Source organism: Euprymna scolopes, chromosome 7 (genome assembly GCF_053919585.1).
Source record: "Euprymna scolopes isolate OS-2025 chromosome 7, ASM5391958v1, whole genome shotgun sequence".
Lineage (NCBI taxonomy): Eukaryota > Metazoa > Mollusca > Cephalopoda > Sepiida > Sepiolidae > Euprymna > Euprymna scolopes.
In genome coordinates this window covers 154,934,687-154,962,247 of record NC_136488.1, presented here as the reverse complement: position 1 = coordinate 154,962,247, position 27,561 = coordinate 154,934,687, and the positions used below count along the sequence as shown (strand labels likewise).

Genomic DNA, 27,561 nt, shown 5'->3' with positions numbered 1-27,561 from the left:
ACGTGGGAGCAATGGTAATTAAAGGGTGGCTCCGCACTCCCCAAAGCCCACAAGCTGGGGCCTCACCACTGGATATAGTTTAAGGTCATTGAGGGACTTTTACCCTCTGCAGGGGGGCAGTCGGCATATTCTAATGCCCCACCGACAGGGCCGCAATTTAATCAGATGGTCAGGCTTTATTTATGAGATTCTAGTTCCTTTTGGGTATCTAGTTTTCTCTTAGACCACTAGTTTTGTTTTTTCCGCAACTAGCTAACCTAGCTCCTCATGTGGATGTAATTTTAATGTCTTACCCGAATCCCAATCTCCAACACAGATTGGATAGCAAGGAGGTTGGCCTTTATTAATCCTAAAATTCATAAACGACCTCTCATAAAATTGTGGTTGAGATTGGTATATGCTCATGTTCTATAAAAAAAAAAACAATGTACACATATTCAAGACAATGGCTGAAACCTTAGAAAATGACTTCCTGTCTGTAGTGGAATTGGGATATAAATGGATGCTACTAAGACTAAGCTTCTTTCCTTTAACAACTACAAAAATCTTTCTCAACCACCAATTTCCATGACTAATAACACTCTGAGAGCTCATCGTTCAAACTCCTTGGCTTAACATTCACAGGAAACATGAATTGAAACGAATATATAGAAAACATTGCCAAGTCTGCTGCAAAGAAGGTGGGTTCCCTCTATTGTGGTAGAAGACTAATCACACCTGAGAGTATTATTCGCTTCTTCTGGGGCTGGTGCATCTACCATCAGTCTCTCTCTCTCTCTCTCTTAGGGCCCAAAAAAGAGTCTCCAATCTTTTGTCTCGCAAGCTTCAACCTCTGTTTCATCGCTGCAATATTGCATCCTGTGTCTGTTTTACCAATATCTTAATGACATTTGCTCTGATGAACTCATAGCACTTGTGCCCCCCCTCAACCTAAACACCCCCAACTACTCCAAAAAGTAGCAAAATCCCACACCTACACTGTAGAAATCCCTAGATGCCAGAAAGCCTTCTACTTGAATAGTTTCTTCCTTCAAACTGATAGACTTTGGAATTCCCTCTGTTTCCTGCTTCCCTTACTGTACTAACATACAGAAAAGAAAGATGAGCCATCGTTTAGTTTATCTCAACTAACCTACCCTAGAGAGACCATTGTTCTTTAAAGCCAACACCAACATCAATCAACCTGACATCAGGAGCAGTAATTCTTCCATCATCCCACCAAAGAACTCAATGCTAGCATCGAGAACTGTGTGGAGACCCCAGTCCTAGCAACTATCATCAGAGAACGCTAAAATGCTCTTCAGAACTATGTACTATAGATACATAGGCGAGTGCACGTATGGCTGATCTTAGTACAGAAAAATCTCAAACAATGACTACCTGATCAATATACGGTGCCTGGGATAGAGCTAATGTAGAAAGTGAATATGCTCATTTCCTACAGATGCTGCAGGAGTTTCACTATTTGATGTGCTGTTCTGGACAAAACAGCAGGCCAAAATATTTTCCAGGGCGATCGTGTGGTGGAAACATTTGCATCTCCAGCTGGAATATCTGAACAAGACTAGAATCTCTGTGCTTGGCATTTCATCATATCTAGACTCCAAAACCTATTGGTGTGGTCCTCAACTCATAAGGGGATTTTGAGGCTGTCAAACCTGAACGTTGCCATCAAAACAACGGTGAACGACAACATGTTCATGAGCTCGAACAAAGGTGGCAGATGATCATCAGTATAGAGAACTGCTGTCCACATTGCTAGCGAAAGGGTTTGTAACCAAAGAAGGGCCTCACCAGCAGGAATCCCTGATGCTTCATCTGGAAATCTTTTCACTCAAACAGAAGCAGCTACCTTCGTTCCCAAGAACCTTAGTTAAAGAGGAGCAGAAGCACCAAAAAAGAAAAAAAAAAACTCTTCTGTTCTGTTTCCCTAAATTCAAGAGTTCTTATGAACCAGCCCCCAGGAAATGAACAATCCCCTTAAAAATCCACTCTGTGTTAAGACGATTGAGGAACTAATAAAAGCAGCAACAACAACACCACATCCATTAGCCTGTCTGTTTCAATGTATGTATGTCTTGCAAAACTTTTTGACAGAAGCGACGGATTTTCACAAGATTGGTATCATTTTGAAGCTTGACCCTTCGGACGAAAAATATCGAAAAATTGGCCAAAAACATTAATTCCTTCACCCTCAACTGGGCAGTTTTCTACACGGAGGGGTCGTTTTTTTTCACTGACATTTTTAACAAGTCATTCAACCCTTGCTTCCATGACGTCACATAAAAGGCGTTATTACCATGGTAGGGACATTGGTAAGACCATTTGTCTTCTTTTTTTTTTTTTTTTTTCACTTTTTCCTCTGGCACGTTATGAGTTCGAGCCTGCTTACTATTTTTTATTGTTGACCAATGACAGTGATGCAGGTAAATGGAAAACGTTCGCAGTCTCTTGGTTGACATGTCAGGATTGTCTACCGTGGCCTTTACTTCATTAAATTAGAATTAGAGCTGCTACTTCACAAACTGAGGGATGGGTGCGACAAGTTCGATATGTGATAATTTCAAAAGATCATATTTGTCTATATATGTTGCGACTCGAAAATGCAATCAAAAATGATAAAAAAAAAAAAAAAATTGTAAATGTGTGTGACGTTCTGTAATATAGTAGTCAAGTGAATGTTGGTAAAGGGAAGTAGTTTCTCGGCCACTGGAAGAAGCACTTGCAGTTTTAAAGGGACGTCACATGCTTTTGACACTGTGAGATTATAAAGTACTTATAAACAAGCATGTCTTACCAGAATGTCTCGATAACATCTTTCATTTATCCTCGTAATTTGAAATATATTTTATTTGCGTTTTCCAATTCTTACTAAAAATATAACAGGTCCTATGCCTTATCTAGAAAGGCTTTAGTTAGGATTTTCATATTTGCCGATATCAGGGTTTCTGAGTTGCATTTAGGGAGTGTTTTGAGGTAGTAACAGTTGCTTTTATATAACAAAATGATCAGCCGCTCTGGAGTAAATCTGGTTGGGCGCCTGAAGCAATCATGCTTCACTTCTGGATCCGCTTGGAGCAAGTTCAGAGACTTCTGACATGGATGGTCTGTCAACTCCTCATAAAGTCTTATGAAAAACGATTGGAGACCTTCAACTCTTATATGCTGGCCTGTAAGCAACCTCATCATTGCCTTTAATATCATGGCAGCTACAATATATCTTGTGACCATCTGTATGCAAGTTTTGCAGAGAGGATGTTGTGGAAACTCAGAAAAGCTGTACCTGAGACGATTTTGGCTAAATCATCAGAAAGCGTCTTTTTTGGTTTGGCACCATGGAACAGGTTGCTGAAAACTGTTGTTAGCCTATAGATGACCAAACAGTTCAAGGCAGTGATGAATGCATCCAGGTCACTGATCTTTGGATAATTATTCTTTGTTTAAGCAGCAGAGAACACTTAGAGCACGTTTCTCTTGTAAAAGATAAACCAGAATTTAAATATACGTTCTTGAAGTTTTTCACTTCAGCGCCAAATATGGTTTCCATCGAATTCTGTAAAAGATATGCTGTCGTTGCTTTCATCTCATTAGAAGAAAGGCAGCATTCTCTGTTGGTGATCCTGCTCCCTGGAATCGCCTATCAGAGTAAGCATCAATGGCAAAACATTCAGACTGTAGATAGATGAACATATCTTCTAACTGCCCCCCCCAATAAATTTGTTTTGATTTGGATCCCTTCTATAGAGTGATGGTTCCATTTGAATTCTCAACGTGTGTTTTCAGGGCAGTCAAAGAACAAATCGTCAATTCAGACTTGCCTTTAAAGGAATCTTTTCTTAAAGGATAGAGCTGAGTGAATGAATCATGTCTCCTTTTTAGAAATCTTCCAAGATGCCCACTGCCCATTCTTTGCCTGTAGCCTCTCCAAATTGTATTTGTTTTGGAAGGTCGTGATCTACTTCTGAAATCCATCCCTATTTAATTTCCTTTCATTTAAGTCACACTCCCAATTAGAGATCGGCTTACAAATAAGGTAGTCTATTGAGTAAATGTGGTATTATGGTGACTGCTAAAGGATGAAAGAAACGATGCTTGGACGAACGTGTCAAAATGCTTCTAGTTAAGAATAGGATGGACAGAATATGACCACAGATCTCCCCTCTCGTCACTTTCCGCAACTTTGAAAGCCGATATCATACACTAAAAATTATGCAAATTCACCAAGTAGTTTTATTTTAAAATAATTTTGTGGCTAAATGACAAGTGACGAACACACATCCTGAAAACGGGTTGAAGGAATAAGGGAAAAAACTCCAAATCGAGATTTTAGAAAGCCATTCTTAACATGAGAGGGGGGCATTGGAAAAACTCAAATTCACTTAAAAATAATGTTCTTTATAAAAATAAAACTAGTTGATCAATTTACATGATTTTTGGTGTACGATGTTTTCTTTCCACTATGAATACTTACATCATACAGAAGTAATGGTTGCAAATTGACATCTAAATATTTAAAGTTTTGATAATTACTTAAGAATATAAAGTTATACAAAAGACTGTTAGAAACTAGGTATGATCATAATAAAGGCGGAATGTTTCGACCCCCATAACAAATAATAACAGTAAAAACTTGTAAAATAAAAGTGATTCATTGTACAGGGTGGAGTGATAAAATTGTCGCCACAGAGAAACTAACACTACAGCTTTATTTTAAAACTTTTATTGGAAAAATCAGTTCCGGTAACTGTATGTAGTAGAGCTGGCATCTATTCAATGTAGCCACCTTCAGCCTCAATCAGCACCTTGATACAGATCCAGAACTGGGAGTGTGACTTTTTCACAAGTGCTGGCGAATGACAGCGATCAGACTGGCTTTGGTGTTATGAGAGGTCATGTTGGTGATTTTCTTTGTGTATAACCTAGTCCAGTGGATTTAGGTCGGGGGAGGAGGTGGGGGGGCAGTGAGAGAAGGGTACAAAGTCGTAGCACTCCTTCTGAAGCCAAGCCTGTGTCTCTTTGGACTTGTGGGCCGGTGCTGAGTCTGTTGCCACACCCAGGGCCTACCAGCGGCCACCTGATTGTACCAGGGGATCACCACACTCGTCAGCACATCTAAGTACACTTTAGTGTTGACTTTCAAGCCGACTTTGAAGATGTGAGGTGGCATGATGTGGCCCTCACTTGAAACTACACTAAAGACCATAACTGTACTTGGAAACTTTGTTTTCATCACCCTGGGCACATCCGTTATTTGTGGAAGTTCAGCAATGGTTCTGGCTGTTGTGCACCTGCTCCTGGCGGAGGTTCTTTTCAGATGAAAAGAACCAGAGCATGTTTGGCTTCTTGGGATGCTTCAGTTTGTTAAGCAACCTGACGGACTTGATTAATCCGAGGTTCTTTGTCTTCTCAGTCAAGATTTGGCTTGTCTGGCACCTGTAGGCCCTACACTTCAAGTTCTCCTTCACAGTTGTGTGTGAGATGCTTAAATCTCTAGCAATCTGCTGAATAGGCTGTTAGGAAGTTTCATCAATGATTGCCTGGACCTTTTTGATGAACTTCTTGGTCAAGGTCTTCCTGGCAGTGTCCTCGACCTTGGGCTTCTGCTCCATCCCATTCAAAAGGGTCGTCCGATATGTTGAGCTGTGCCCTTAAGCGTTAGACTCTAGATTTGCATTTTGAGGGTGCTGGCAATGGTCCTGTTGTCATTACTTTGATCGGTGGAGAGCTTAAGTTGTACAGCGATGCATCTCTGATCTCGCTTATTACACATTGTGTCACTTTCAGACATGATAGACGGCTCCTATCACTCTTGCGATTTATACACAACTGCCAACTAGTAGATGGTCTGCAGCAAAAGAAGAAAACTGTTTTTCATCAAATCGTCGTCTCTTCTAGGGCAACAATTTTATCGTTCCATCCTGTAATTTTTTCTGTATTCTCAAGAAGAAAGACTATTAAAAAAAGCAAACTTTTTTTTTTTTACTTTTCATTAAACGGGTGAAAGAAAATTCCCTAAAAAGCTAAAAACAGAAAAAAAGGAATCCACTATTATTTCTATGTATTTTGACATAAACAATGAAAACATGATTTTTTTAAAAATTTTTCAAAAATCAAATAATTGATTGACTTCATAATTTAAAAAAAATTTTTATGGACTTATTTTTAAAAACTCTGAACTATATATAAACTAGTGCAATATTATCAGAATTTGGGGGCGAGGGAGGGATTGATTTTTTAGTATTTTTACATATTAAAATATACTAGAATGATGAAATAATATATCTTTAATTTTGGGTTCCAATTGTTTCCAGTTTATACAATTTTTCTCGGTTTTTCAGAAAAAATAAATTGGAAAATATATTAAAATTATTTAAGTTTTACAAAAAAAAAAAAAAATTATTATTCGTTAATTACATTTGATAGTTTTTGCCTGTGAAATTTCCAAAGATTTCCAAAATAATTTGTTTAAATTTTTCAGAGTTTGTGAAAAAAAAATGGAAGATTGACTCTTAAAACTTATAATGAATAAACAGACAACTTTAATGCTAATAATTAATTTTATTTTTTAATCTATGCCGTTTTTGAATAGTGAATAATTTAGAAATTTAACGTGAACAATTTTTTCTACAGAAGACCGATAACACAGTAATATGTTTGCAATTCGCTGATAAAAAGCATAGCGTTATTTGTTTTTGTTCTTTTTGTCAGAACAAAAAATATAATATCTAAACCAAGTAACTGAAACAATTATGATTTTAGAGTTAATTAAATTTCTTTGTGCACAGTATGTTTTACAATCTGTTAATATTAAATAAAAATGTCACTTTAGTTTATAAGCCCATACAAAAATTTTGAATTGAATAAAATTTTCTGAGAAAGTTAATTTAAGGATTTAGTTAAGATAAAAAAAAAAAAAAAGCTTAGTTTTAAGAATTAAAAATTGATATTTCCTAGAATAAAGAGGAATGTAATAAAAATAATTTAAACATTACTTTTTAGGGCTACAAATTACGATATTGAAAATTAATAATAAAGGAAATTCTGTCAACAGATTCCATATCAAACCGGGGATTAATTGTTTGAAGTGTTGCCTGTTTAAATGTGAACATTTTCTGAATGTACATATCTATATATGTCCTTTTCATAATATTTCAAGCCAAAGGTAAGATTTTTCACTTCAATAATGATTGAACAAAGACTTTAAAAAGATATAATGTACATTTGTACTAAGTTTTTTTTCCCTATATTTTTTAACTAGCCTGGGTGCCCGGCGTTTCCCGGGTGTTTGGAGGTGTCTGTTGAGCAAAAAAAAAAAAAAATAGTAGACAGGCAGGCTCGAACCCCATATTGCGAAGGAGGAAAAGAAAGTGAAAAAAAAACCCCTGATGTCTTTGCAGTTACGCGCATCACCAAACCGGAAGTGACGTAGGTTTAAATTAAGGCTAGTCAATCGAAAAGAGGGGATGACTTTAAAAAATATCGGCGAAAAAAGCGACCCCTCCCTGCAGAAAATTGCCTAGTTGAATGAAGGTGAAGGAATTAATGTTTTTAGCCAATATTTGTTGTCCAAAGGGTCGAGCTTTAAAGCAATACCGATCTGGTGAAAATCCGTCGCCTCTGTTGAAAGTTTTAGGCAGACATACATACATACATTTGAACAGACAGGTGAGATTTATATTATAGACTAGCGGGGGGGGGGGAGGGGGGTTCCCGGCGTTGCCCGGGTGTTTGTAGGTGTGTGTATGGGGGGGGGGGGATAAGTAATAACCCTGACACAATGTTAAAAAAATCGGAAAAACCAAAAGCAAAAAAAAAAAAGCAAAAAAAAACAAACGCTGTGTGTATAGGGGGGGGGGAGTAAACTAAAGAATAAGCGAAGTAAAAAAAAAATAAACGTTGTCCGTGTGTCTAAAGATGTAAAAGAAAAAAAAAATAGTTTTGGCCGTGAGGCTGGATTGAACCCGGGAGCCTTGACGCGGAGGTGAAACAAACTCCAACCACTTGCGTACAGAAATCACTTTTTCCACTGCTTCCAACATAATGTATGGAAACTAAAGCCGCTTTCAGGACTGCCAGCAACCATTGTAAGAAAGTAATAAAGAACGCAAGAGAGTTGTATGCTCAATCCGTTAAGTCCAAAGTAGCTGAGCAGCGGCTTGGTTCCCACCAGTTTTGGCAAATAGCAAACAGAATCCTGAACAGAAGCGTGTGCTACATCCCAACTATTATCAATGGACCTGAGGTAATCTCGTCAGCATCAGACAAAGCCAAACTCTTTGTCAAGAACTTTGCAGCTAATTCTACCCTTTGTGACCAAGGCCGCCAGCCCCCAATATTTCCTCCTGTATCAGAAAACACGCTATGTGATATACATATATCTGTACGTGATGTTGCCAAGCTAATCAAAAACCTTGATTCCAGTAAAGCAACAGGCCCTGACGGTATTCCAATTATAGTACTGAAAAACTTCAACCTGAACTAGCGCCCATACTTACAAAACTGTTTAAACGTTGTCTTAAGGAGAATAGTTTCCCATCTCCCTGGAAAATTTCATCAGTATGCACTGTATTTAAGAATTCAGGTGATCGCTCATCCCCCTCTCAGTACAGGCCAATAAGTCTCCTGTGCGTCATGAGTAAGTTGCTGGAATCTGTGTTAAATACAGAAGTAATCAACCATCTCAACAAAAATAACCTTCTTAGTGACACTCAATATGGTTTCCGTTCTGCTAGATCTACAGCAGATGTGCTTACAGTTATATCTCATAGGATTAGCAAATCTCTCGACGGAGGCAACCTTTCTAGGGCAATTGCTCTTGACATATCAAAGGCCTTTAATAGAGTATGGCATAAAGGTTTACTTCACAAGATCTCCAGCTACGGTATAGCTGGAAATATCTTATCAATTATTAAATCATTTCTCTCTGATAGGTTCATAAGAGTAGTGGTTGATGAGCAGAAATCAGAAGCTCTTAGTATTAATGCTGGAGTCCCTCAGGGGTCCATCCTGTGTCCAACTCTCTTCCTGATCTATATTAATGATCTTCCTAATCACATCCTTACATCATTTGTAGACATCTATGCTGATGACACTACTATCTATGGTAGCACATCTAAGACTGTAAACGACCAAGTTCTCTCTGATTCTCTCTCCTCTGATCTTGAGCAAGTTGTACAATGGGGAAAGAGGTGGCTTGTTACTTTTAATGCATCTAAAAACAAGCTTTTATCTTTACATCATCAACGTTCTGATCCCAATCTGGCATCAATTGAAATGAATGGCTCTTGTCTTGGGGAGGCCTTATGTTTTGACAAGCTTCTGGGCTTGACCTTTACTCCTGATCTTAAATGGAACACCTACATTAAATCCGTTGCCAAGGCCGCTGGAAAAATGGTGGAATCCTTCTATCGATCCAGTAGATATCTCACTGCTGATGCAATTCTCTGTCTATATAAAAAGCTAGGTATGTCCAAGGATGGAGTACTGTTGCCACATCTGGGCAGGAGCTGCTAGAAAGGACCTGTCCTGCCTTGATAGGGTTCAAAATAGACTTTGTGGCCTCGTGGGAGATGTCCTTTTCTCTTCGCTGCAACCTCTATCTCACAGAAGAGCTGTTGTGAGTTTGTCTCTGCTTTATCCTTATTTTCATGGCAGGTGCTCGGCTCCATTCTATGCCCCCCCCCACCTTGCCAAACTTTCACAAGAAACACCCGTCTAGCAGAAAACACTATCACTAAGTTCCCCTACTCTTTATCTGTGCCTGAACCTAAGCGTAGAGCCCATGAGCAAAGCTTCTTTTTTTAGAATTGCTACCTATGGAATTGTCTTCCGTTTTTCTGCTTTCCAGCTGACTACAATATGGTTGTCTTCAAGTCTAACGTAAACAAGTTTTTGATAAGCCGTTCCATATAAGTTAACAAATTTACCGAATCTCCATTACTAACGGTTACTATATTGTCCAATATCTACTGTACACTCTTTAACCCTTATCCTCGAGTGGCCCCTTGGCCTTGATAAGTGGTGATGCCTATTTAAAAAAAAAAAGAAAAAAAATTTAGAAGGATGTCATTGAAACCACCTGTCTTCCATACTTCAGGAGGTATGTTATCTAAGCCTGCAGCTTTACGATTCTTGGTCTTCTTTAGTACATTGAGAAGTTCCTCCATTGTAAAATCACCCTTTTCAATATCGAGTTCCTGTACAACAATCGACTGAATTGGTTGGTCTGTTACTTCTGGTTTGTTTCCAAGTAGCTTTTCAAAATGTGCTTTCCATTTCGAACATGCATTTTCCGGAGTGTTTGCCTTTAACTTAGCTTTGGCAGGTCGTTTGCGCCCAGATATCTCATTTACTACTTGCCAAGCCAGACAGGATTGTTTGTTATCTGCTGCAATCATTCTGGATTCGATCTATTTGTTCTTGAACATACTTGTTGTTCTGATAGGTATATCTTACTAAGCTCTTGAAGCGCCTGCTTTCTTAATTTTGTATTCTGTTAAGTAGGGTATTTATGTTGCTTTTTTGATTAAGTAATTAATAATTAAACAATAATTAAATTATTCAACAATACTTTTTTAAAATTCTTTTACAATAATTATATCATTTTGAATAGCCAATCAAATGACATTCTTACAGGCGGTGTACCCTCAAATATGTCCCCGTATATTCCTATGTTGGCCTATCTAAACTTTTCTTGGGATGTCCAAAAAAAAAAAAAAAAAAAAAAAAAAGAGTTTAACGAAATACACACACACACACACACACACACACACACACACACACACACACACGTTTCTCCCTTAAAACAAAATAAATACGTTTTCATTAATTCAAAGAAAAAAATAACTTTCCGTACACAAACAAAACCAAAAATATATTTTGTTCACTAATTCCAAGAAATAAAACGTTTATTATCAAAATAAATAAATAAAAATAAAATCATTTAAAAAAAAAAAATTAATAAGAGTAAAATTTATGAAATTATTACGGTAGGTTATTTGTTTTATTTATTTTCTATCTTTTTTTTTCATTTTTGTATTGATTTCCGTTTGCTCGGTATAATCCGGCGGTTTTCGTCGTCCGGCGGGCGTTGCCGAGCGAAACTCACGGAAAACAGAATTTCACGAAAAACGGACAGCACGTTTGTTAAAAGTTGAAGAACGCTCGACCGACCTTTTTTCGGTTATTTCCGCCAGCTACCTTGCGAGCCCAAGCCAACTTCGTGGAAATCGCGGGTCGGTAAATGTAGACGGACCCCCCCCTTCCCCCCCATTTTTTTTAACGTTTACTTTTTGTCAAGACACAGGTAATATTATTTAGAAACTTCTTCTTTTTTTTTTTTTTTTTTTTTTTTTTTAAACTATTAAAAAAAAAAATGTCAAAACTAAAGTCGCTGGAGAGTTTCGATTTGTATTCTGTTTCCATTAGCAACTGAAACTCGTTTAAAGAAAAATGTCGGCTCAGCTGTCGTTCATTGTGAGAAAACGCCGTTACCAAGGATACAGGTTTTTGGAAACATTAATTTCGCAAAGTAAGTTTTTATTTATTCATATTTGAAACATTCTCGTTAATTCTATAAAAAAAAAAAATAACCCTTACTTAAAATTGAACCTAAGGCTTTTTCTCTCGAATAGCGAGTAGTCGAGTCGGTTGGTGAAACAAATGAATGTCATGTTTGTATTCACGACTTGTGCAAATTGTCTCAATGAATTAAATTATTGTTTTTGCTTTAAGGTCATAAAAAATTTGATCTCTCGCCTTTCTTTGCACAAGCACCAATGGGTTTGTTTTACAATCCACAAATACGAAAAAGTGGTAAAAAAATGGGTTTGTATTATTATACGCATAGATTCGAAAAAAGTTGTCAAAAAACAAATATATAACAAATTTTTTACTTTTACCAATTTTACTGTTAATAATTACACAAACTCCGGCAATATATATATATATATATATATATATATATATATATATATATATCCATCCAAAAACAAACGAAAAAAAAGATAAAATCATAGCAAAAATTTCAAGCCAAAATAAATAAATAAATAAAAACTAAGTCACACACGCAAAAATTCATCCTTGTGAAAATAATAACTTCTCCCTCAGTCGAACAGCGTACAACATCGGAACCGATGCGTATTATGCTACAGGGGCAGCATTTGTGTATACCTACCACATGTTACATGAATAAAAGCACTAAAAAAATCCAGTGAGGTAGAAGAGTAACTTATCTTGCCTTTAATAACATTTATTTCTTTTATATTTGTTTTTTGGCAACTTTTTTGAAACTATGTGTAGTAATACAAACTCATTTTTTACCACTTTACTTTACCAATATATGTGCATACTCCAAAATATTAGCAAAGGCAAGATAAGTTACTCTTCTACCTATCTGGAAAAGTTTTTGGAGTATTTAGCAGAGAAGTCAGCAAACGATTAGAACGAATATATATATATATATAAAGCTGAAGTCTGTGTGTGTGTCTGGTCACGAATAGGCTCCTATATGGTTGGCTATTATAGAAAACTGATCACATATAATGATAGAAAATGTCTCAGGAATGGGTATGTTTGATCTGGCATAATGATGATTCATTAAAATTGTGGGGTCTGCGTACGCGCCTGGTCCACAAAGTATGGAAATAAAAAATTTAAAAATTAAAAAAAAAAAAACGTTTACAAGTGTTTTTGATATAGATGTACATAATAATACTTTGATAAGTATGTTTTAACTTAAATAGGGATGGTATAATAAAATTGTGGGGTCTGCGTTTTGCGCCTGACCTCCATAGAATGGAAATAGGCACAAACTTTGATAAAGACTTTTCATATCTATCCGCGTAAGTATACTTTGATAATTATGTTTCAGTTTGAAGAAATATGGTATAATAAAATTAGAGGGTGTTCGTTCGTGCCTTACCTCCATAAAATGGAAATACAAGGTGTCCATAAAGTCCGTGTGCACTTTAAAAAATTTATAACTTTATTTCTATTGCAAATACAAATAATCTGTAAAATGGATTTGAAAGAAGTAAATCTATATTTTTTAAGCTTTTATTGAAATTTTATTTAACTTTCCACATGCCCCCCATCATTAGCAATACAAAGGGTAATACGATTTTGAAGTTCACGAAAAACATTTGCCAAATGATTTATAGTAACGCCTGAAATCACATTAGTTATTCTAGCTTTCAAATCTTCCAATGAACTAGATTTGGTTGCATACACAATTGTTTTCACATGTCCCCATAAAAAAAAATCTAATGGAGTCAAATCTGGCGAACGTGGAGGCCAATGAAATGGTCCACCCCTTCCGATCCATCTGTTAGGAAATTCCTGATTTAGAAACTGTCTAACATGCCGAGTAAAGTGACAAGGAGCTCCATCTTGTTGAAACACTGTATTATCTTTCAAGTTTAATTGTTCAAGTTGCGGAATAAAGTAATTCTGCAACATATCTAAGTAGCTGTCACTGTTAATAACACGATCTTCAAAAAAATATGGCCCTATGATTCGATTTATTCCCAAAGCACACCACACATTAACTTTAAGAGAGTCCCTTTCATGTTCAACAGTTTCATTTGGGTTTTCAGTTCCCCAAATTCGGCAATTATGCCTGTTGACCTTGCCACTAATGTGAAATGTTGCTTCATCAGAAAACAGTAAATTACTCACAAATGCATCATCATTGCAAAGTTTTTCATTGAACTGGTGACAGAAAGTTAGCCGTGCATAATAATCCTCTTCTAACAACTGTTGATGCAATTGAATTTTGTAAGCTTTCATTTTAAGTTTTGCCCGCAGAATCTTATGCACAGTAGACTTTGGCAGCCCGAGCTCTAATGATGCCCATCTTACAGACTTTCTTGGACTTGCAGTAAAGGATTCTTCTATGGAAGCAACACTTTTGTCACTGACACATGGCCTTCCAGACCATGCTTTATCATGGACAGAGCCTGTCTCTTTAAATTGTTTCATCCATTTAACAATGGTGTTCCTATGAGGCGCTTTTTTATTGTATTCAATTCTAAACTTTCTTTGTACAGCAATAGTAGATTTCAATTCAGCCAACCAAAGGACACAGTTTACTTTTTCCTCAATTGAAGCCATGGGATCAAATTGATTCTCAAAAACAAAAGAAAATATTTTTTACTTATTTTTTACTTTTCTAAAAATTGTTACGAATTTTGTGATGAAAAATTATTCAATAACTATACTTAAAACTAGATACATGAAACTTTATAACATTTTTTACAGATTATTTCTATCGCAAATATAAATAAAGTTATAAATTTTTTAAAGTGCACACGAACTTTATGGACACCCTGTATGTGACAAAGTTTAACAAGGTTTTTTTATATAGATCCACAGAATATTGTGATAAGTGTTTCAGTGTGAACAGGTATGGTATAATAAATTATGGGGTTTATCTATTTTATTTTTACTTTCATCATATTTTGCTTTGGTTTTGATACCCCCAAATTCGAAGCTATCTCTTTACAACCCTTCCTTTTCATAACCTATCATACTTTCATAAATCAGAGTCCATTTTCTGTAGGCCGTTTTTGAACCTAGTCAATGACGGGTACTTTTGCTAGTATATATAAGAAATAAATGTTACTGTAGCCAATAACAGTTAATTTTATACTTACCTGGCTCATTTGTTTTCATTTTCAAGTAGTTTTTAATTGCTCTTTATTTAATCTAAAAATTCAGTTTTTCCGAGCGGTTAAAAAAAAAAAAAAAAATGGCGGCATCTTCTCCTTTGGAAGAAGCAAGTCTCGTTTTGACTTCAAGTTTACAGGTACTTTGAATTTTTTTGGCATTTTTTACAAGAGTACCCAGTATAGTATGAACACCCCCAACCTCTCCATGTTAAGAACGGTTTTAGGAATAAACACCTCCAACCTTCCCATATTAAGAACGGTTTTAGAAATAAATACCCCTAATTTTTCCATGTTAAAAACGGGTTTTGAGGTTAAAAAAGTGTATGTACAGGATGACTAGAAACAAATATGCACACACACACACACACACACATATATATATATATAGAGAGAGAGAGAGAGAGAGATTATGTAAATAGAATTTCAAAGATGAATATAAGTATTTTCTTTAAAATTGGAATCTATCAAAAGCTCAATATACTAGATAGAGCAATCAAAGAAATAAGAAAAATTGATGAAAATAAAATTGAAAAAATTACAATATTGATTAATCCATCAAATTCAAACAAGAAATAATAATATTGAAAAATCCTTAATCCATGGATTTTCAAATATATGTACTTTTCTTAAGAAGATAAACATTCATAAAAAAATACATCAATGGTTAGCATAAATTTGAAAATATAAGAAAATATAGAAAAAGTATATATTTTTTCAGATTTATACAAATCATTGATACATTGTTTTTGTTTTATTTTTTTACTTAATGCTTATCATCTGGTGAAAAGTGACTTCCTCGGATGCCTATTCAATGTCAGACATGTTTTTTTTTTTGGTCCAACTTAAGACTCCCCATGATTTGTATTTCAAAATAAATAGATGCTTTAAAATAACTTTTAAAAATCTATCCAGGTAGATAGAATAGTAACCTGTCTTCCATTTGGTAACATTTATTTCTTAAAAATTTTGAGAGATTGTGCAGTTAAGCTAACAAACGAATAAAGGAAAAAATTCATTTATATACTCTTCTTTTTCGTACCTTGTTGATATTAGCTGCTGTTTTGGAAGCAATATGGCTGAGTTTGAGCTCTTGCAAGAATAGTATATGCATTTTTTTTTTTTTTTTTTTTTTTTTTTTTTTTTTAGCTTACATATCTAAAAATCGCATTCTGCACAAAATTTGGAAGAGTACCCATCAAATATTAAGAATATAAAGTTGTCCATAAAACCTGCAAAAAATAGATGTAACAGAGTAGGACATGTGTAGGATGGTTATTTGTGAATACTGAGCCGTGTGCGAAATGATGTCATGGTAAAGAAAAAGAAAAAGACTATAAAAAGGAGAGAGAGACATTAGAGACGTCACAGTCATAACGAGAAGTCACACATGGCAGGAGAATGAGGAAATAAATGTTGTTGTTACAAAATTAGAAAGAAGTCAAATTATTACTTGTTCTATGTTCCTTGCGATGTCGACTGCATACAACGTGATTGGTCCTTTGTGTAAATGTGTACTACATTACAAAGCTACGTAAATCAATTAAAAAAATATAAATAGTTGAAATAATCGGCCATTATTTTCCAAACCTAATTGAATGTGAATTGAAGAGACTCGTCTTTTTATGATGTATGAACATTGTTCAAGTTTTTTTTTGTTTTTTTTTAAGATCCGAAAAGTGCATTGCTTTTTTAATGTTCTCCTCCCTCTAATCTCCAGATCCAGTGACGCAAGCGTTATGATGTCAAAAGGCTTACCAAGAAAACCTCAAGAGTAAGACCTGAATTTGTCATTCTTTTCTGCTTTTCTTTTTCTTCTTTTTTTTTTTTTTTTTTTTTTCTCATAATCACGTTCACCCCTAACAAGATATATCACCACTTAGACGTAAGACCATGCCTAGGAAAGATTAACAAGATGTTAGTTTACATTACATTTAAACTTCTGCGTCTCAGTATAGTCAGGGAAGCAAGTAGCAGGAAGGAAATTCCAAAGTCTAGCTGTTCAAGGGAAGAAACTCTTAAAGTAGAAAGCTTTCTGGTATTTAGGGACCTCAACAGTAAAGGGGTGAGATTTTGTTGCTTTCTTTGGTTTGTCAGGGATATGTCCGTAGAGGTGAGGGTACAAGTGCAACAGAGCACATTCCACTAAAATATCTGTAAAACAGTCACAGAGATGCAACACTGCGGCGATGCGAGTGGAGCTGAGTTTACAAAGTAGGACCTATTCGATTGAAAACTCTTTTTTTGGACCCTATCCAAGATGGAGAGGCTAATGGCAGATGCACCAGCAATACTCCATGCATGGGTGAATTGCAGAGGTACAGGATACTCTTAAGTGTGAGTAGTTTTCTAGCTTGATAGAGGGAACCCACCTTCTTTGCAGCAGCTTTCGCAATGTCCTCAATGTATTTGTTTCAGCTCATATTGCCCATGAATGTTAGGCTGAGAAGTTTGAAGGAAGAATTCTCAGGTAGGGTGTTATTTTTCATGGATATTAGTGGTTGGAGAGGCGTCTTAATACAAAATGGCGAGTCTGCTCCCCATATTGATACAAAATTACATTATTGTATTTTATTGTAACGGGGACTCGCACTTTTTAAAACTTACGAACTGAGCAGGACTTTAATTAAAAATGATACTTAATATTTGAATTCTTTATCTGTCGGGGATCGATGTTGTATATTTTTTATATTTGTAACAGTATCTACTTATCGGATATAAATGTTTTCTTTGTTTCTTCTTTTTAAAAAAAGATTTTGTGTTTTTAATCAATGATTTCATTTAAATTTAATTACAAAAAAGATATAATTATCTGTAATTCTACAGAATATATAAAACAGTAATCTACGCATACATGTTTTTGAGGTACTACCTCTCGTCAGCGTGACTTGACTGTTTCTAGGATTCGAACCTCAGATGTATTATGGTCGAGTGCGTTAACTGTTATACCAGAAAATCCTAGATGATTTTACAAGTTGTTTTAATTGCTTTTAAACTTATGTCAATTTTTTTTTTTTTTTTTTTTAAATAATAATACGGATAATAGCATCTTCCACCTTGGAGATCATGGAAAATATTTTTCCTTAAAAAATCGCCCTACAGAATATATAATATGAATAAACAAATCAAATCCTCTTAAATATCTCATTCAATAGACTTCAAATGTCCTTGTAAATTCATTCTCTTAACCTCCATGAAAACTATCAACTTAAATGGAATCATTTTATGTGCAACTTACATAGAATATGGAACACTCTTAAAATTGAACAATTTTTGGTGCTTCTGAAGTTTATAACTGAATTCCAAACAAATGCATTTCAGATAAAAACACTATTACGTACGTATCATGCCATGTTGAAATTAGTATAATAGCGAAAATTATAAAAAAATTATCCAGCAGATGTGCTACATCTATTTTTCATAAAAAAGCTCATAGACACAAATGGTTGGACATTTTCTAATTTTCAAGGAAAGCAAGGGAGGTAAGTCAGTTTGCTATATAGAAAGGGTTGCACAAAAAACATACGATAAAACTCGATAATTTAATAAATTCTATTTTTACTTGTATTTATTTTTTCTACTAGATAATTTTTTTGAATGTTTGGAATTTATACTAATTTTGACATGTATGTATGTATGTATGTATGTATGTATGTAATAGCGTTTTTACCTAAAAGACATTTGTTTGAAATTCCATTATACTGTGCAAGGCAAGCAGTCAAGCACCATTTAAAAAAAAAAAAAAAAAATTTTTTTAATTTTATACAATGAATTAGAAATATTTTACTAAAAAAATACTGGCAAAATTCTTATCCAAACATGATTATATACCAACATTAAACATTGTGAAATGATGTCATAATGGGCATTATTTCTTAATCATTTTATTCTTAAATGTTGGACACTATTACGATTTTTCATTGATTAGAGAATTTCTTCCAAAACAATGTATTACTCTTTTAGAGAAGGGAATTGTATGGTAGCTTTAAATTTTTTAAATCTTACCCATAAATTTTTCATATGAAGAGAGAGATTAAAAAAGTAAAAACATTTGCTTAAATAAAAAGAACAGAAAAGTGTAATGTCAACAGACATCTCACTGCCGAACTCCCCATGTAATATTCCTGTGTACCTTGTTTGAGAAGAGAAAAAACAATACAAAAAAAATATATTTAAAAATCCCATTAATAAGCCTTATGTATCCCTCATCGTTCTTTCTAGTAAAGCAGTTAAAACTTACGATTACTTTTCAATTTCCGTTTATTTATTTTTATAAACTATTGGATCTGTATTTATTTATTTATTTGCAGTCTGTTATCATCATCTTTATAGTTGTTTCGCCACGTTTTAGCCAAATCATCCTCTGGCCTTCTCCAGGTGATTAACCGTGACGGGATAGGAATGCTGAATCTCTTAATTGTATCCTCAGTAATTACTGCCTTCCATAGTTGTTGTCGTCTCACCATGTTTTGACCAACTAAACCTCTGGCCTGCTTTGGGTGGGATTGAAACCGCTATCTTCAGTCAATGCTTACCTGGAACCGTAGAGATTCAATGCCTCTCTATCCACTGAACCACAGACCCAAAAGGGGCGATTAAGGTTGGATTTTTAGTCGTATAAATCCAAGTTTTTGTTTTTATCTAGTCTTCCATTGTCGGGCCCATATCAAACGGTATTATATATTATTTTTTTATTGGAATTCTTTAAGTAATTTGTGTATTTATTTATTTGTTTGCAGACTTTTATCCTCCTCTTCATAGTTGTTGCTGTTTCACCATGTTTCAGCCAACAACAACTATGGAAGGCAGTAATTACTTGGGATACAGTTACAAGACTCAGCATTCCTATCCCATTGCAACCAAAACGTGGATAACAACACCTATGAAGATGATGATAACAGTCCGCAAATAAATATGTACGGCATAAAAAGAAACTGGAATCTTAGGAAGATCTCCATCATTCCAATAATTACAGGAGCAACTGGACTCATGGAAAAGAATTTCAAAAACTACCTTGCAAATATACTTGGTGAAATAAGTGCAAGAAAGATACAAACAATTGTCTTTAAAAAGAACAGTTAGAATCTTAAAAAGATCTCTTGGTTGGGATGTATAAGATAGTGGGTGAATGTTTGGCATCCTATCGGATGCCTCATTCCCGATTAGAACAAAATAAAGTTAAAAAAAAAATGAAGTTAATGCACCCAGCTTGCCCTTTCTTTGTTTGATGCTCAAAGGATTTGTTTTTTTATTTTTTTGTTATTTTGTCGACTTCGTTTGTAAGCATAGATTTGAAACCTAGTAAAAAGAGGATCTTTTTTTATTTTTTCAATGAATCAAACCACACACAATATTTCGCTGCTCATACAATAAAGGGAGTTAATCGCATATATAATTAAAAAGTGAAGTCAGGTTGTTTAAGCTACAGTGAACATAAAAAAAGAAAATGTATTATAATGAAGAACGCTGAAAGATTATTATTTATCTCTATCTCTACTATTGTATCAAGAAAACTTTGTGTGTGTTCATTCCCTATGGACTCGGAAACAGCTGGGCTAATTTTTTTGAAATTTCACACAAGGGTACTTTCTGTGTCTGGGAGTGTTCTTATGTAGGTTTTGTATCAGAATGCGTCTGATAAGTATCGAAAAAATCCAATTAAATAAGGAAGTCCGATTTTGACCAAAATTAACACTTTTATACACATCACAAGTGCATAGAGAAGTTTTATCACTGCACGTGCAGAAAAGCCCAGCTTATAAAATCAACTGTAGATTCTTTTATAAGACAGGATCTGGTTCAAAACAAATGTTTCTGTTTAGAGCACTATTGGACCATAATACTTGACTTTTGAATTTTTAACTTTAAGTGAAGCCATTATTTACAGATAATTTTATAAAATCAACAGTAGATTCTCTACAGTGCAATTTAGACTACAATGTATTATGGATTAAGTGACTGCAGAGAGACATATGAAGCTTCCTCCTGGTACACTGTGGTGGTGGTGGGGTCTAACTAGAACATGTAATCAATCAATTTGATTTTAAAAAATGGGTGATTTTACCAATTTTGATAACAATAAAAGTATGCGAGAGTGGGACATTTATTAATCCTCAGTCAATCCCGGACAATGTTGGATTTCCCTGCTAGTTTAAAATTAAAAAAAAAAAAAAAAGAAGACTTTGAGTTCAACTTGAATGCTTTTGAAATGGTATAACTTTTGAAATATTTGCTCAGTGTTTATTCCTTGGTGCTTTGTACTTTCCCATCCAAATGACTTTTTATTTTTTAATCTGTATGATTAAATTATAACAAATTATAATTATAATTCATTAATAATGAATTATAACTAAATTATAATTAATTATAATTTAATTATAATTAAATTATAATTTAATTATAATTCATCATAATTAAATTATAACTAAATTATAATTATAATTTAATTATAATTTATTGTAATTAAATAATTTAATTGTAATTTATTGTAATTAAATTATAATTTAATTATAATTTATTATAATTTGATTATAATTCATCATAATTAAATTATAATGAATTATAATTTAATTAGAAAAATTAAACAATAGTTTTGTACCACTTTTATGTCTTCATACAACGATTAAAATCAAGATTTTATGAAACTAAATTTTACGTCTAAAATCTTGATTTCAAAATCAATCACATGATTTGGATTCTAGAAAATGCCTCAAATTTAAAGAATCTTAAGAACAAATTGAAATTGAAAGAATCTTTATTATTTTGTGTCTAATGACTATTATCCAAATTTAATGCAAATCTGAAATATTTGAATTTTCAAATTGGAGGTTATGTTCATATTATATCCCCCGAAACCCTTAAAAAAAACCCGAGTTTTAGGATTATCCATTAATTGATGTCTAACACCTATTATTAACATTTTACAAATAATTATTTTTTCATGAAGGGATTCCATCTCCCTTTTTATTTCCTTTGCATGAAACAAAATTAAACTAAATATAACCCACATAATGACCTCTCATATTTAGCAGTTGTGTTCAAAAAATTCATAATGATCGGTTAATTAGTTTAGGGGTGAATCTTGTACATTCAAATGTATAAGCATATACAGATAACCCAACTTTATAAAATAGAGATGAATTCATAAATAATAGTCTTGGGAAAGGTTGGTACTCATCTTTCTTTCTTCTTCCTTAGGTATGGGTGGAATAGTAAGATACACTCTCAAGCCTTGGTAGAGCAATTAATCTATGAGAAGGAAAACATATGATGATGCAACTGTTTTCTTTATTTCCCTCCAGAGATGTTAACAACAAAGAAGAGTTGGCAGAAAAAGAAGAGAAAGAAAAAATGCAAAAAATAATGGGACAACTAAGGTGAGTTGTTTCGATTTCATCATGATGTGTAATATCGTTTTGTAACAACCATTTGTAACATTGTTTGAAACAACCATTCATTACATTGTTTTGTAACAACCATTCATTACATTGTTTTGTAACAACTATTCATAACATTGTTTTGTAACAACTATTCATAACATTGTTTTGTAACAACTATTCATAACATTGTTTTGTAACAACTATTCATAACATTGTTTTGTAACAACTATTCATGACATTGTTTTGTAACAACCATTCATGACATTGTTTTGTAACAACCATTCATGACATTGTTTTGTAACAACCATTCATTACATTTTGTAACAACCATTCATGACATTGTTTTGTAACAACCATTCATGACATTGTTTTGTAACAACCATTCATGACATTGTTTTGTAACAACCATTCATGACATTGTTTTGTAACAACCATTCATGACATTGTTTTGTAACAACCATTCATGACATTGTTTTGTAACAACCATTCATGACATTGTTTTGTAACAACCATTCATGACATTGTTTTGTAACAACCATTCATGACATTGTTTTGTAACAACCATTCATGACATTGTTTTGTAACAACCATTCATGACATTGTTTTGTAACAACCATTCATTACATTGTTTTGTAACAACCATTCGTGGCATTGTTTTGTAACAAACGTCTGTAACATTGTTTTATTTGTTTTAATAGTTAAGGTGTTACATTGAATACACTGTAAAATTTGGTTTAGAAGTACTAATTATTTTAAGTTAAAGACTTGGAGAAATGCTGTGGAAAGTAAAAGTCTTACAATAAATTTTACCAAGATCAGAATGAGGAGCTGTGGTTGTAGTGTTGGAAAAAAGAGCCAAATTTCTCTGCTTAATTTTCAGAAAAGGGTTTGGATATAATTCAATCTTTTGTTTTACTTGTAAGAATTTGGTACACAAGAAATGCAATGGAATTACTGGTAGATTAAGAAAACATAACCAGTTTATATGTGTAATTAGTGTAAAGTATTGGAGATAGATGAGAACTCAGATGTGGAGAAAGTATATTTGAATGACAGTTTTTTTCAGAACTTTTATTAAATTGGTGATACTATTGGAGTACAGGGAGGAGCAAGTACCATATCAAATCAGCAGTCCTCATAAGTAGGTTGAGCCAGCTTTCTCCAAAAGAAGTAAGTTTCATGGGAATATCAAATTCACAAGCAATCTCCAGTTGCTTGTATATCCCCAGCAGGGGAAATGACAATGTCCTCTTGCATACAACCCCTGGTATTCCCAAATGGTCACCCATTTTAGTACTGAACAGTAACTTTAGTGATATGAGAATTGGTATGTTAACATGATTATGCTGAGAAACAGGTGCTAGCGTGAATGCAAGAATCAGGGATGGATGGAGTAAGTTCAGGAAACTTCTGCCATTATTTACAAGTCGAGCGTTACAACTATTGACCAAGGGAAGAGTCTATCAGGCATGTGTGTGCAGTGTGATGATGGATGAAAGTGAAACCTGATGGGTGAGCATTGTGAGAACATGTTGCATGGCGAGAAACGATATGAGAACGATATGAATGTGTAATGTGAGTCTTAAAGACAGGTTTAAATCTGATGACCTCAGAGGGAAATTAAATCTGGACAATATTGGAAGATCTTTCTGAATTTTTGAAATCAGGATTGATAATTTTTATTATTTGAACTACGGTTCCACAAGAACTCATGGCATAACGGTTACAGTACTTGGTAAAATTCAGCTGTAAGTTACACTCTGCTGAAGGTTCAATTCTTAATGCAGGCGACACTCAAATTACAATTTCAATTTACTTAGGACATCTTTCAGGTTATGGCTGATAGGACAGGAGCATGCTAGCATTCAAAATTCCTTGCAGATTCGTGAGTTTAACAGAAAGATTTAGAAGTTTTACAAGATACGTCTGATAGCTGTTGGAGATTATATCAACTGAAACATTGTGAGAATAACATCGGCCGAATAATCCAAATAATAAGAATATTAGATGTTATAATCAATATAATATTCTGATTGCCTCTTTAGTTAATCTGTGCGTTATGCTTTGAAAAAGGCCAAATACAATTTTTAAAAGCTAAACTGGTTCAAAAAAACAATTCAAACTTGAAAAATTTAGCTTTAACAAAGGCCAATCTGGCAATCTTAGATAGTAATATGAGAGTGATGCTATCTAGTTTTCAAATATCATAATCATAATAATAATAATAATAATATATGATCCTTGTTGTAATAGTGTGAGAAACGAACGCATAGTAATTTTGATGTACAACAGTTCTTCACTGTAGAACAGAGTCAGCAAAATGTTACATACAAAAAAAGGGAACATTCAAAAGAAACAGGTCAAAAAAGAACATTGTCACCCAAGAGGTGCTGAACTGAAAGAGTAAATTAAAGATAGTCTCTTACAATGTGATCTTATTTGTATTGAACTATGTAGCACAATATTACTTTCTGAGTATTTATTAGTAATTATTAATTTATCTTTATTTGGGTCAGTTTTTTATTTAAAATACAATCAACACTTTTTGTCATAGAAATATTAATAAACTCATATTTGTTGCATTTTATTATTTTTTTCTGTTCAAAAAACTATTGTGCTATCCAGCAAAATATCAGCTTTATCAAAACATATTTGTTGATTAAATATATTTCTTCATTCTGCGGAATTTCCACAAGATTTGCGAGTAGAAAACATTTTTGTAAGCAGTTTAAATGCATTTAATTTCAACTGAAAAAAGCTGAGTGTAATTTCTTTCTTTTTTTGTATTCCTTTGTGACTGTCTCAGATACAACGTGTTGGGTCTGAGTGTTAAAATGTAATGATACCGTTGAAGAAGAATAACAAATACGTTACAAAACAAGCACAAGAATGCAAGGATGGGACAGTGGCTGGAGTTTGATAGACAATGTGGGACCTATCAGATTCGAGGCTTAGGGCCCTGTCTAAGAGGGGGAGGCTAATGGTTGGTGCACAATCCCAGATGCGATAACAATACTCTGTGCAAGGGTGAATGGTGGTTTTGCACAGCTATAGGATACTGGCTGATGTGAGACGTTTTCTAGCCCGGTTAAAGAAGCCCATCTTCATGGCAATATCTTCCATGCATTTTTTCCAATTCATATCACCTGTGAATGATAGACCAAGCAGTTTGAATGTTGGACTCTTGGAAAGAATGCTATAAATCATGGTAAACTGTGGTTGGAAAGGTTTCTTATAATTGTTGAAGAAAAGAAACTTTGTCTTAGTAGCATTATGTGTAACCATCCGTTTTGAACCCATTCCATTGTAGACTGGAGGTCATTTTTTTAAGGATTCAGCTATTTCGTTGGATAACGGTTCATTCGATTTGCTTAACAATTGTGTTGTATCATTGGCAAATATACCCATCTCGGATGCGATTGCATCGGGGGGGGGGTCGTTTCGTAAAATCAGGAATGATAAAAACCATAAATCACTCCCTGCAACATACTTGCATTGATGTTGTGTTGTTTAGATGTACAACCATCGAGAGTGGATTTTTTTTTTTTTTTTTAGCTAAGAAGCATCTGATTATATTTAAATATTCGTCCAGTAATACCATCATCATCATCATCATCATCATGTTATGTTCGGTTTACACGTCTTTTAGAAATTGACTTCCAAACTAAATTATCCATATAACTCAGGTCTGTAAATTACATAAGCTGAAGTGTGGCCAATTTACTGAAAGTCATTTTTATTAATTGATGCAAGATTTTTTTTATAGAACAGATGCCCTTCCTGACACCAACCCAGTGAGGTGATGAATACCATACAAATTAATTTTGATGAAGACTTTCATGCCAGACCTTGTCAAAGGCTTTGGATATATCAACCGCTACCACCCTGGCTTCATCTTCATTTATTCAGTGTATGGAATATGTGTCCAGAGATGGCTGTTAGGATGTCTGTGGTAGAACAGAGTTTTCTAAATCTAATGTTCCTATTTACTATCTCTATCTAGGGCAGAGTTAGACACAAGGTCGGTTCTTAATGTGGGAAATATCCAGCTCCCCAAAAAGGGGCACCTTTTGAATAGGAACAAAAATAAAAAATTGTCAGACCAAGGACAGAAAAGGTGAAGTGTAACATCAGAACAGATACTACATTGTAATCTTGGCCTGATCTAAATCCATAATGTTTGTCAGAAAGAAGTTTAGCAATTTCAAGATGGTGGACTATCATGAGATTGATTCAAGAATTTTATTGAAAAGCTCATGTTAACCATGTAGAGTGGATGGCATCACAAAATGATGTTATCCAACAAATCGGGGAGAGGGAGAATTGTTTTGGATGGATATGATATGCCTAGTTGTTCCTAGAAGGGAATGAAGTTAACTTAAAGCTTAACAAAAATATATGTTCCTCCATCTTTCTGATAAAAAAATGACTTAATTTTTACATCAAATCATTTGCTTGAGTTTGTTAATTTGAATATTTTAATTTCAGAGCTGCAGAAGCCAGAAGTCGTCTAAGAATGAGGCGTCTCAAGTTTGAAGCATCTCAGGTATACATTATTTTTATTTATTTAAAAAAATGCAATACATAAAGAATAATTTAAGGGGTTTTGGTTGGCCAAATGGATACCACCACAGCTTATCAGATCAACTGCACACTATTAACATTGGGAAAGCAATTTATAACTATCTAAAAATCTTGTTTTGTAAAAAAAAAAGTCTAAAACTGTACCTAATAGACATTGCCTATGAGGTAATAACGTTATTTGTAAATTATTATTTTTAAAAAAATTTTGTTTGTGCATTTTTTTAAATTTGCAAAAAAAAATTTGTTTGTATTACTTAATTTCAATAAACATTAAATCAGTAGAAAATCAAAAATATATATATATATAATGTATAAGTCATGTATAGGGAAAAATATTAGACATTAGGGACCTTACAGTGGCGATTAAGTTAGCTAGTGTGGATTTTAATAAGGGTCTCATTGAGTGCATGATGACAACCATAATCTGTAAAACAGAATCATTTCCAAGTTTGAATGAAAGATTGGTGACATAATGTAGAGGCAGAGGTAAACTGGTCAAATTGTAGGCAAAATAGAGTTGAAAGATGACAAATGATGTCACATTTTCAAGCTGAAAGAAAGAAAGATTTTCAAATTAGTTTCTTCCTGGAAGCTTTGTGAATGTGCCATGGTCAATAATGTAGGAAACTTGATAATCCAAGTGGAATGTTGCCTCAATGTTTCTGTCCATGTGTGTCACTCATTTCAGTAAGTTAAAAAGTTTTGTTTTTCTTAATTACATTTTCACCCCAAACAAGGCACAGTGCGATTTTGATTTAGGGGGCTACTATAAACGACATAAGTTGCAGGGATACTATGTAGGGAGTTGAGCAGCAAGATGTCTGTTCACATTACACTTGAACTTCTGCATGTCAGTATAGTTGGGGAAGCAGGAACCCGGAAGGAAATTCCAAAGTCTAGCAGTTCTGGGTAAGAAATTATTAAAGTAGAAG

The 27,561-nt window shown here is 34.1% G+C and overlaps 1 protein-coding gene across 3 annotated transcripts in view; it reads left to right on the top strand.

Annotated features, from left to right (window-relative positions):
* Window positions 1–11,328: 11,328 nt before the first annotated feature.
* The window catches only part of LOC145280076 (uncharacterized), a 112,106-nt gene continuing 95,873 nt past the window's right edge, over window positions 11,329–27,561 (top strand). The window contains exons 1-4 of one of the 3 annotated variants that reach the window (XM_080131773.1): window positions 11,329–11,530; window positions 16,387–16,440; window positions 21,968–22,042; window positions 26,534–26,591. In XM_080131773.1, the coding sequence (XP_079987899.1) occupies window positions 16,406–16,440; window positions 21,968–22,042; window positions 26,534–26,591 (168 nt within the window). In that variant the 5' untranslated portion in view covers window positions 11,329–11,530; window positions 16,387–16,405. The remainder of the gene's footprint in view (window positions 11,531–16,386; window positions 16,441–21,967; window positions 22,043–26,533; window positions 26,592–27,561) is intronic. The other 2 variants (XM_080131774.1, XM_080131775.1) reach the window with 2 other exon arrangements.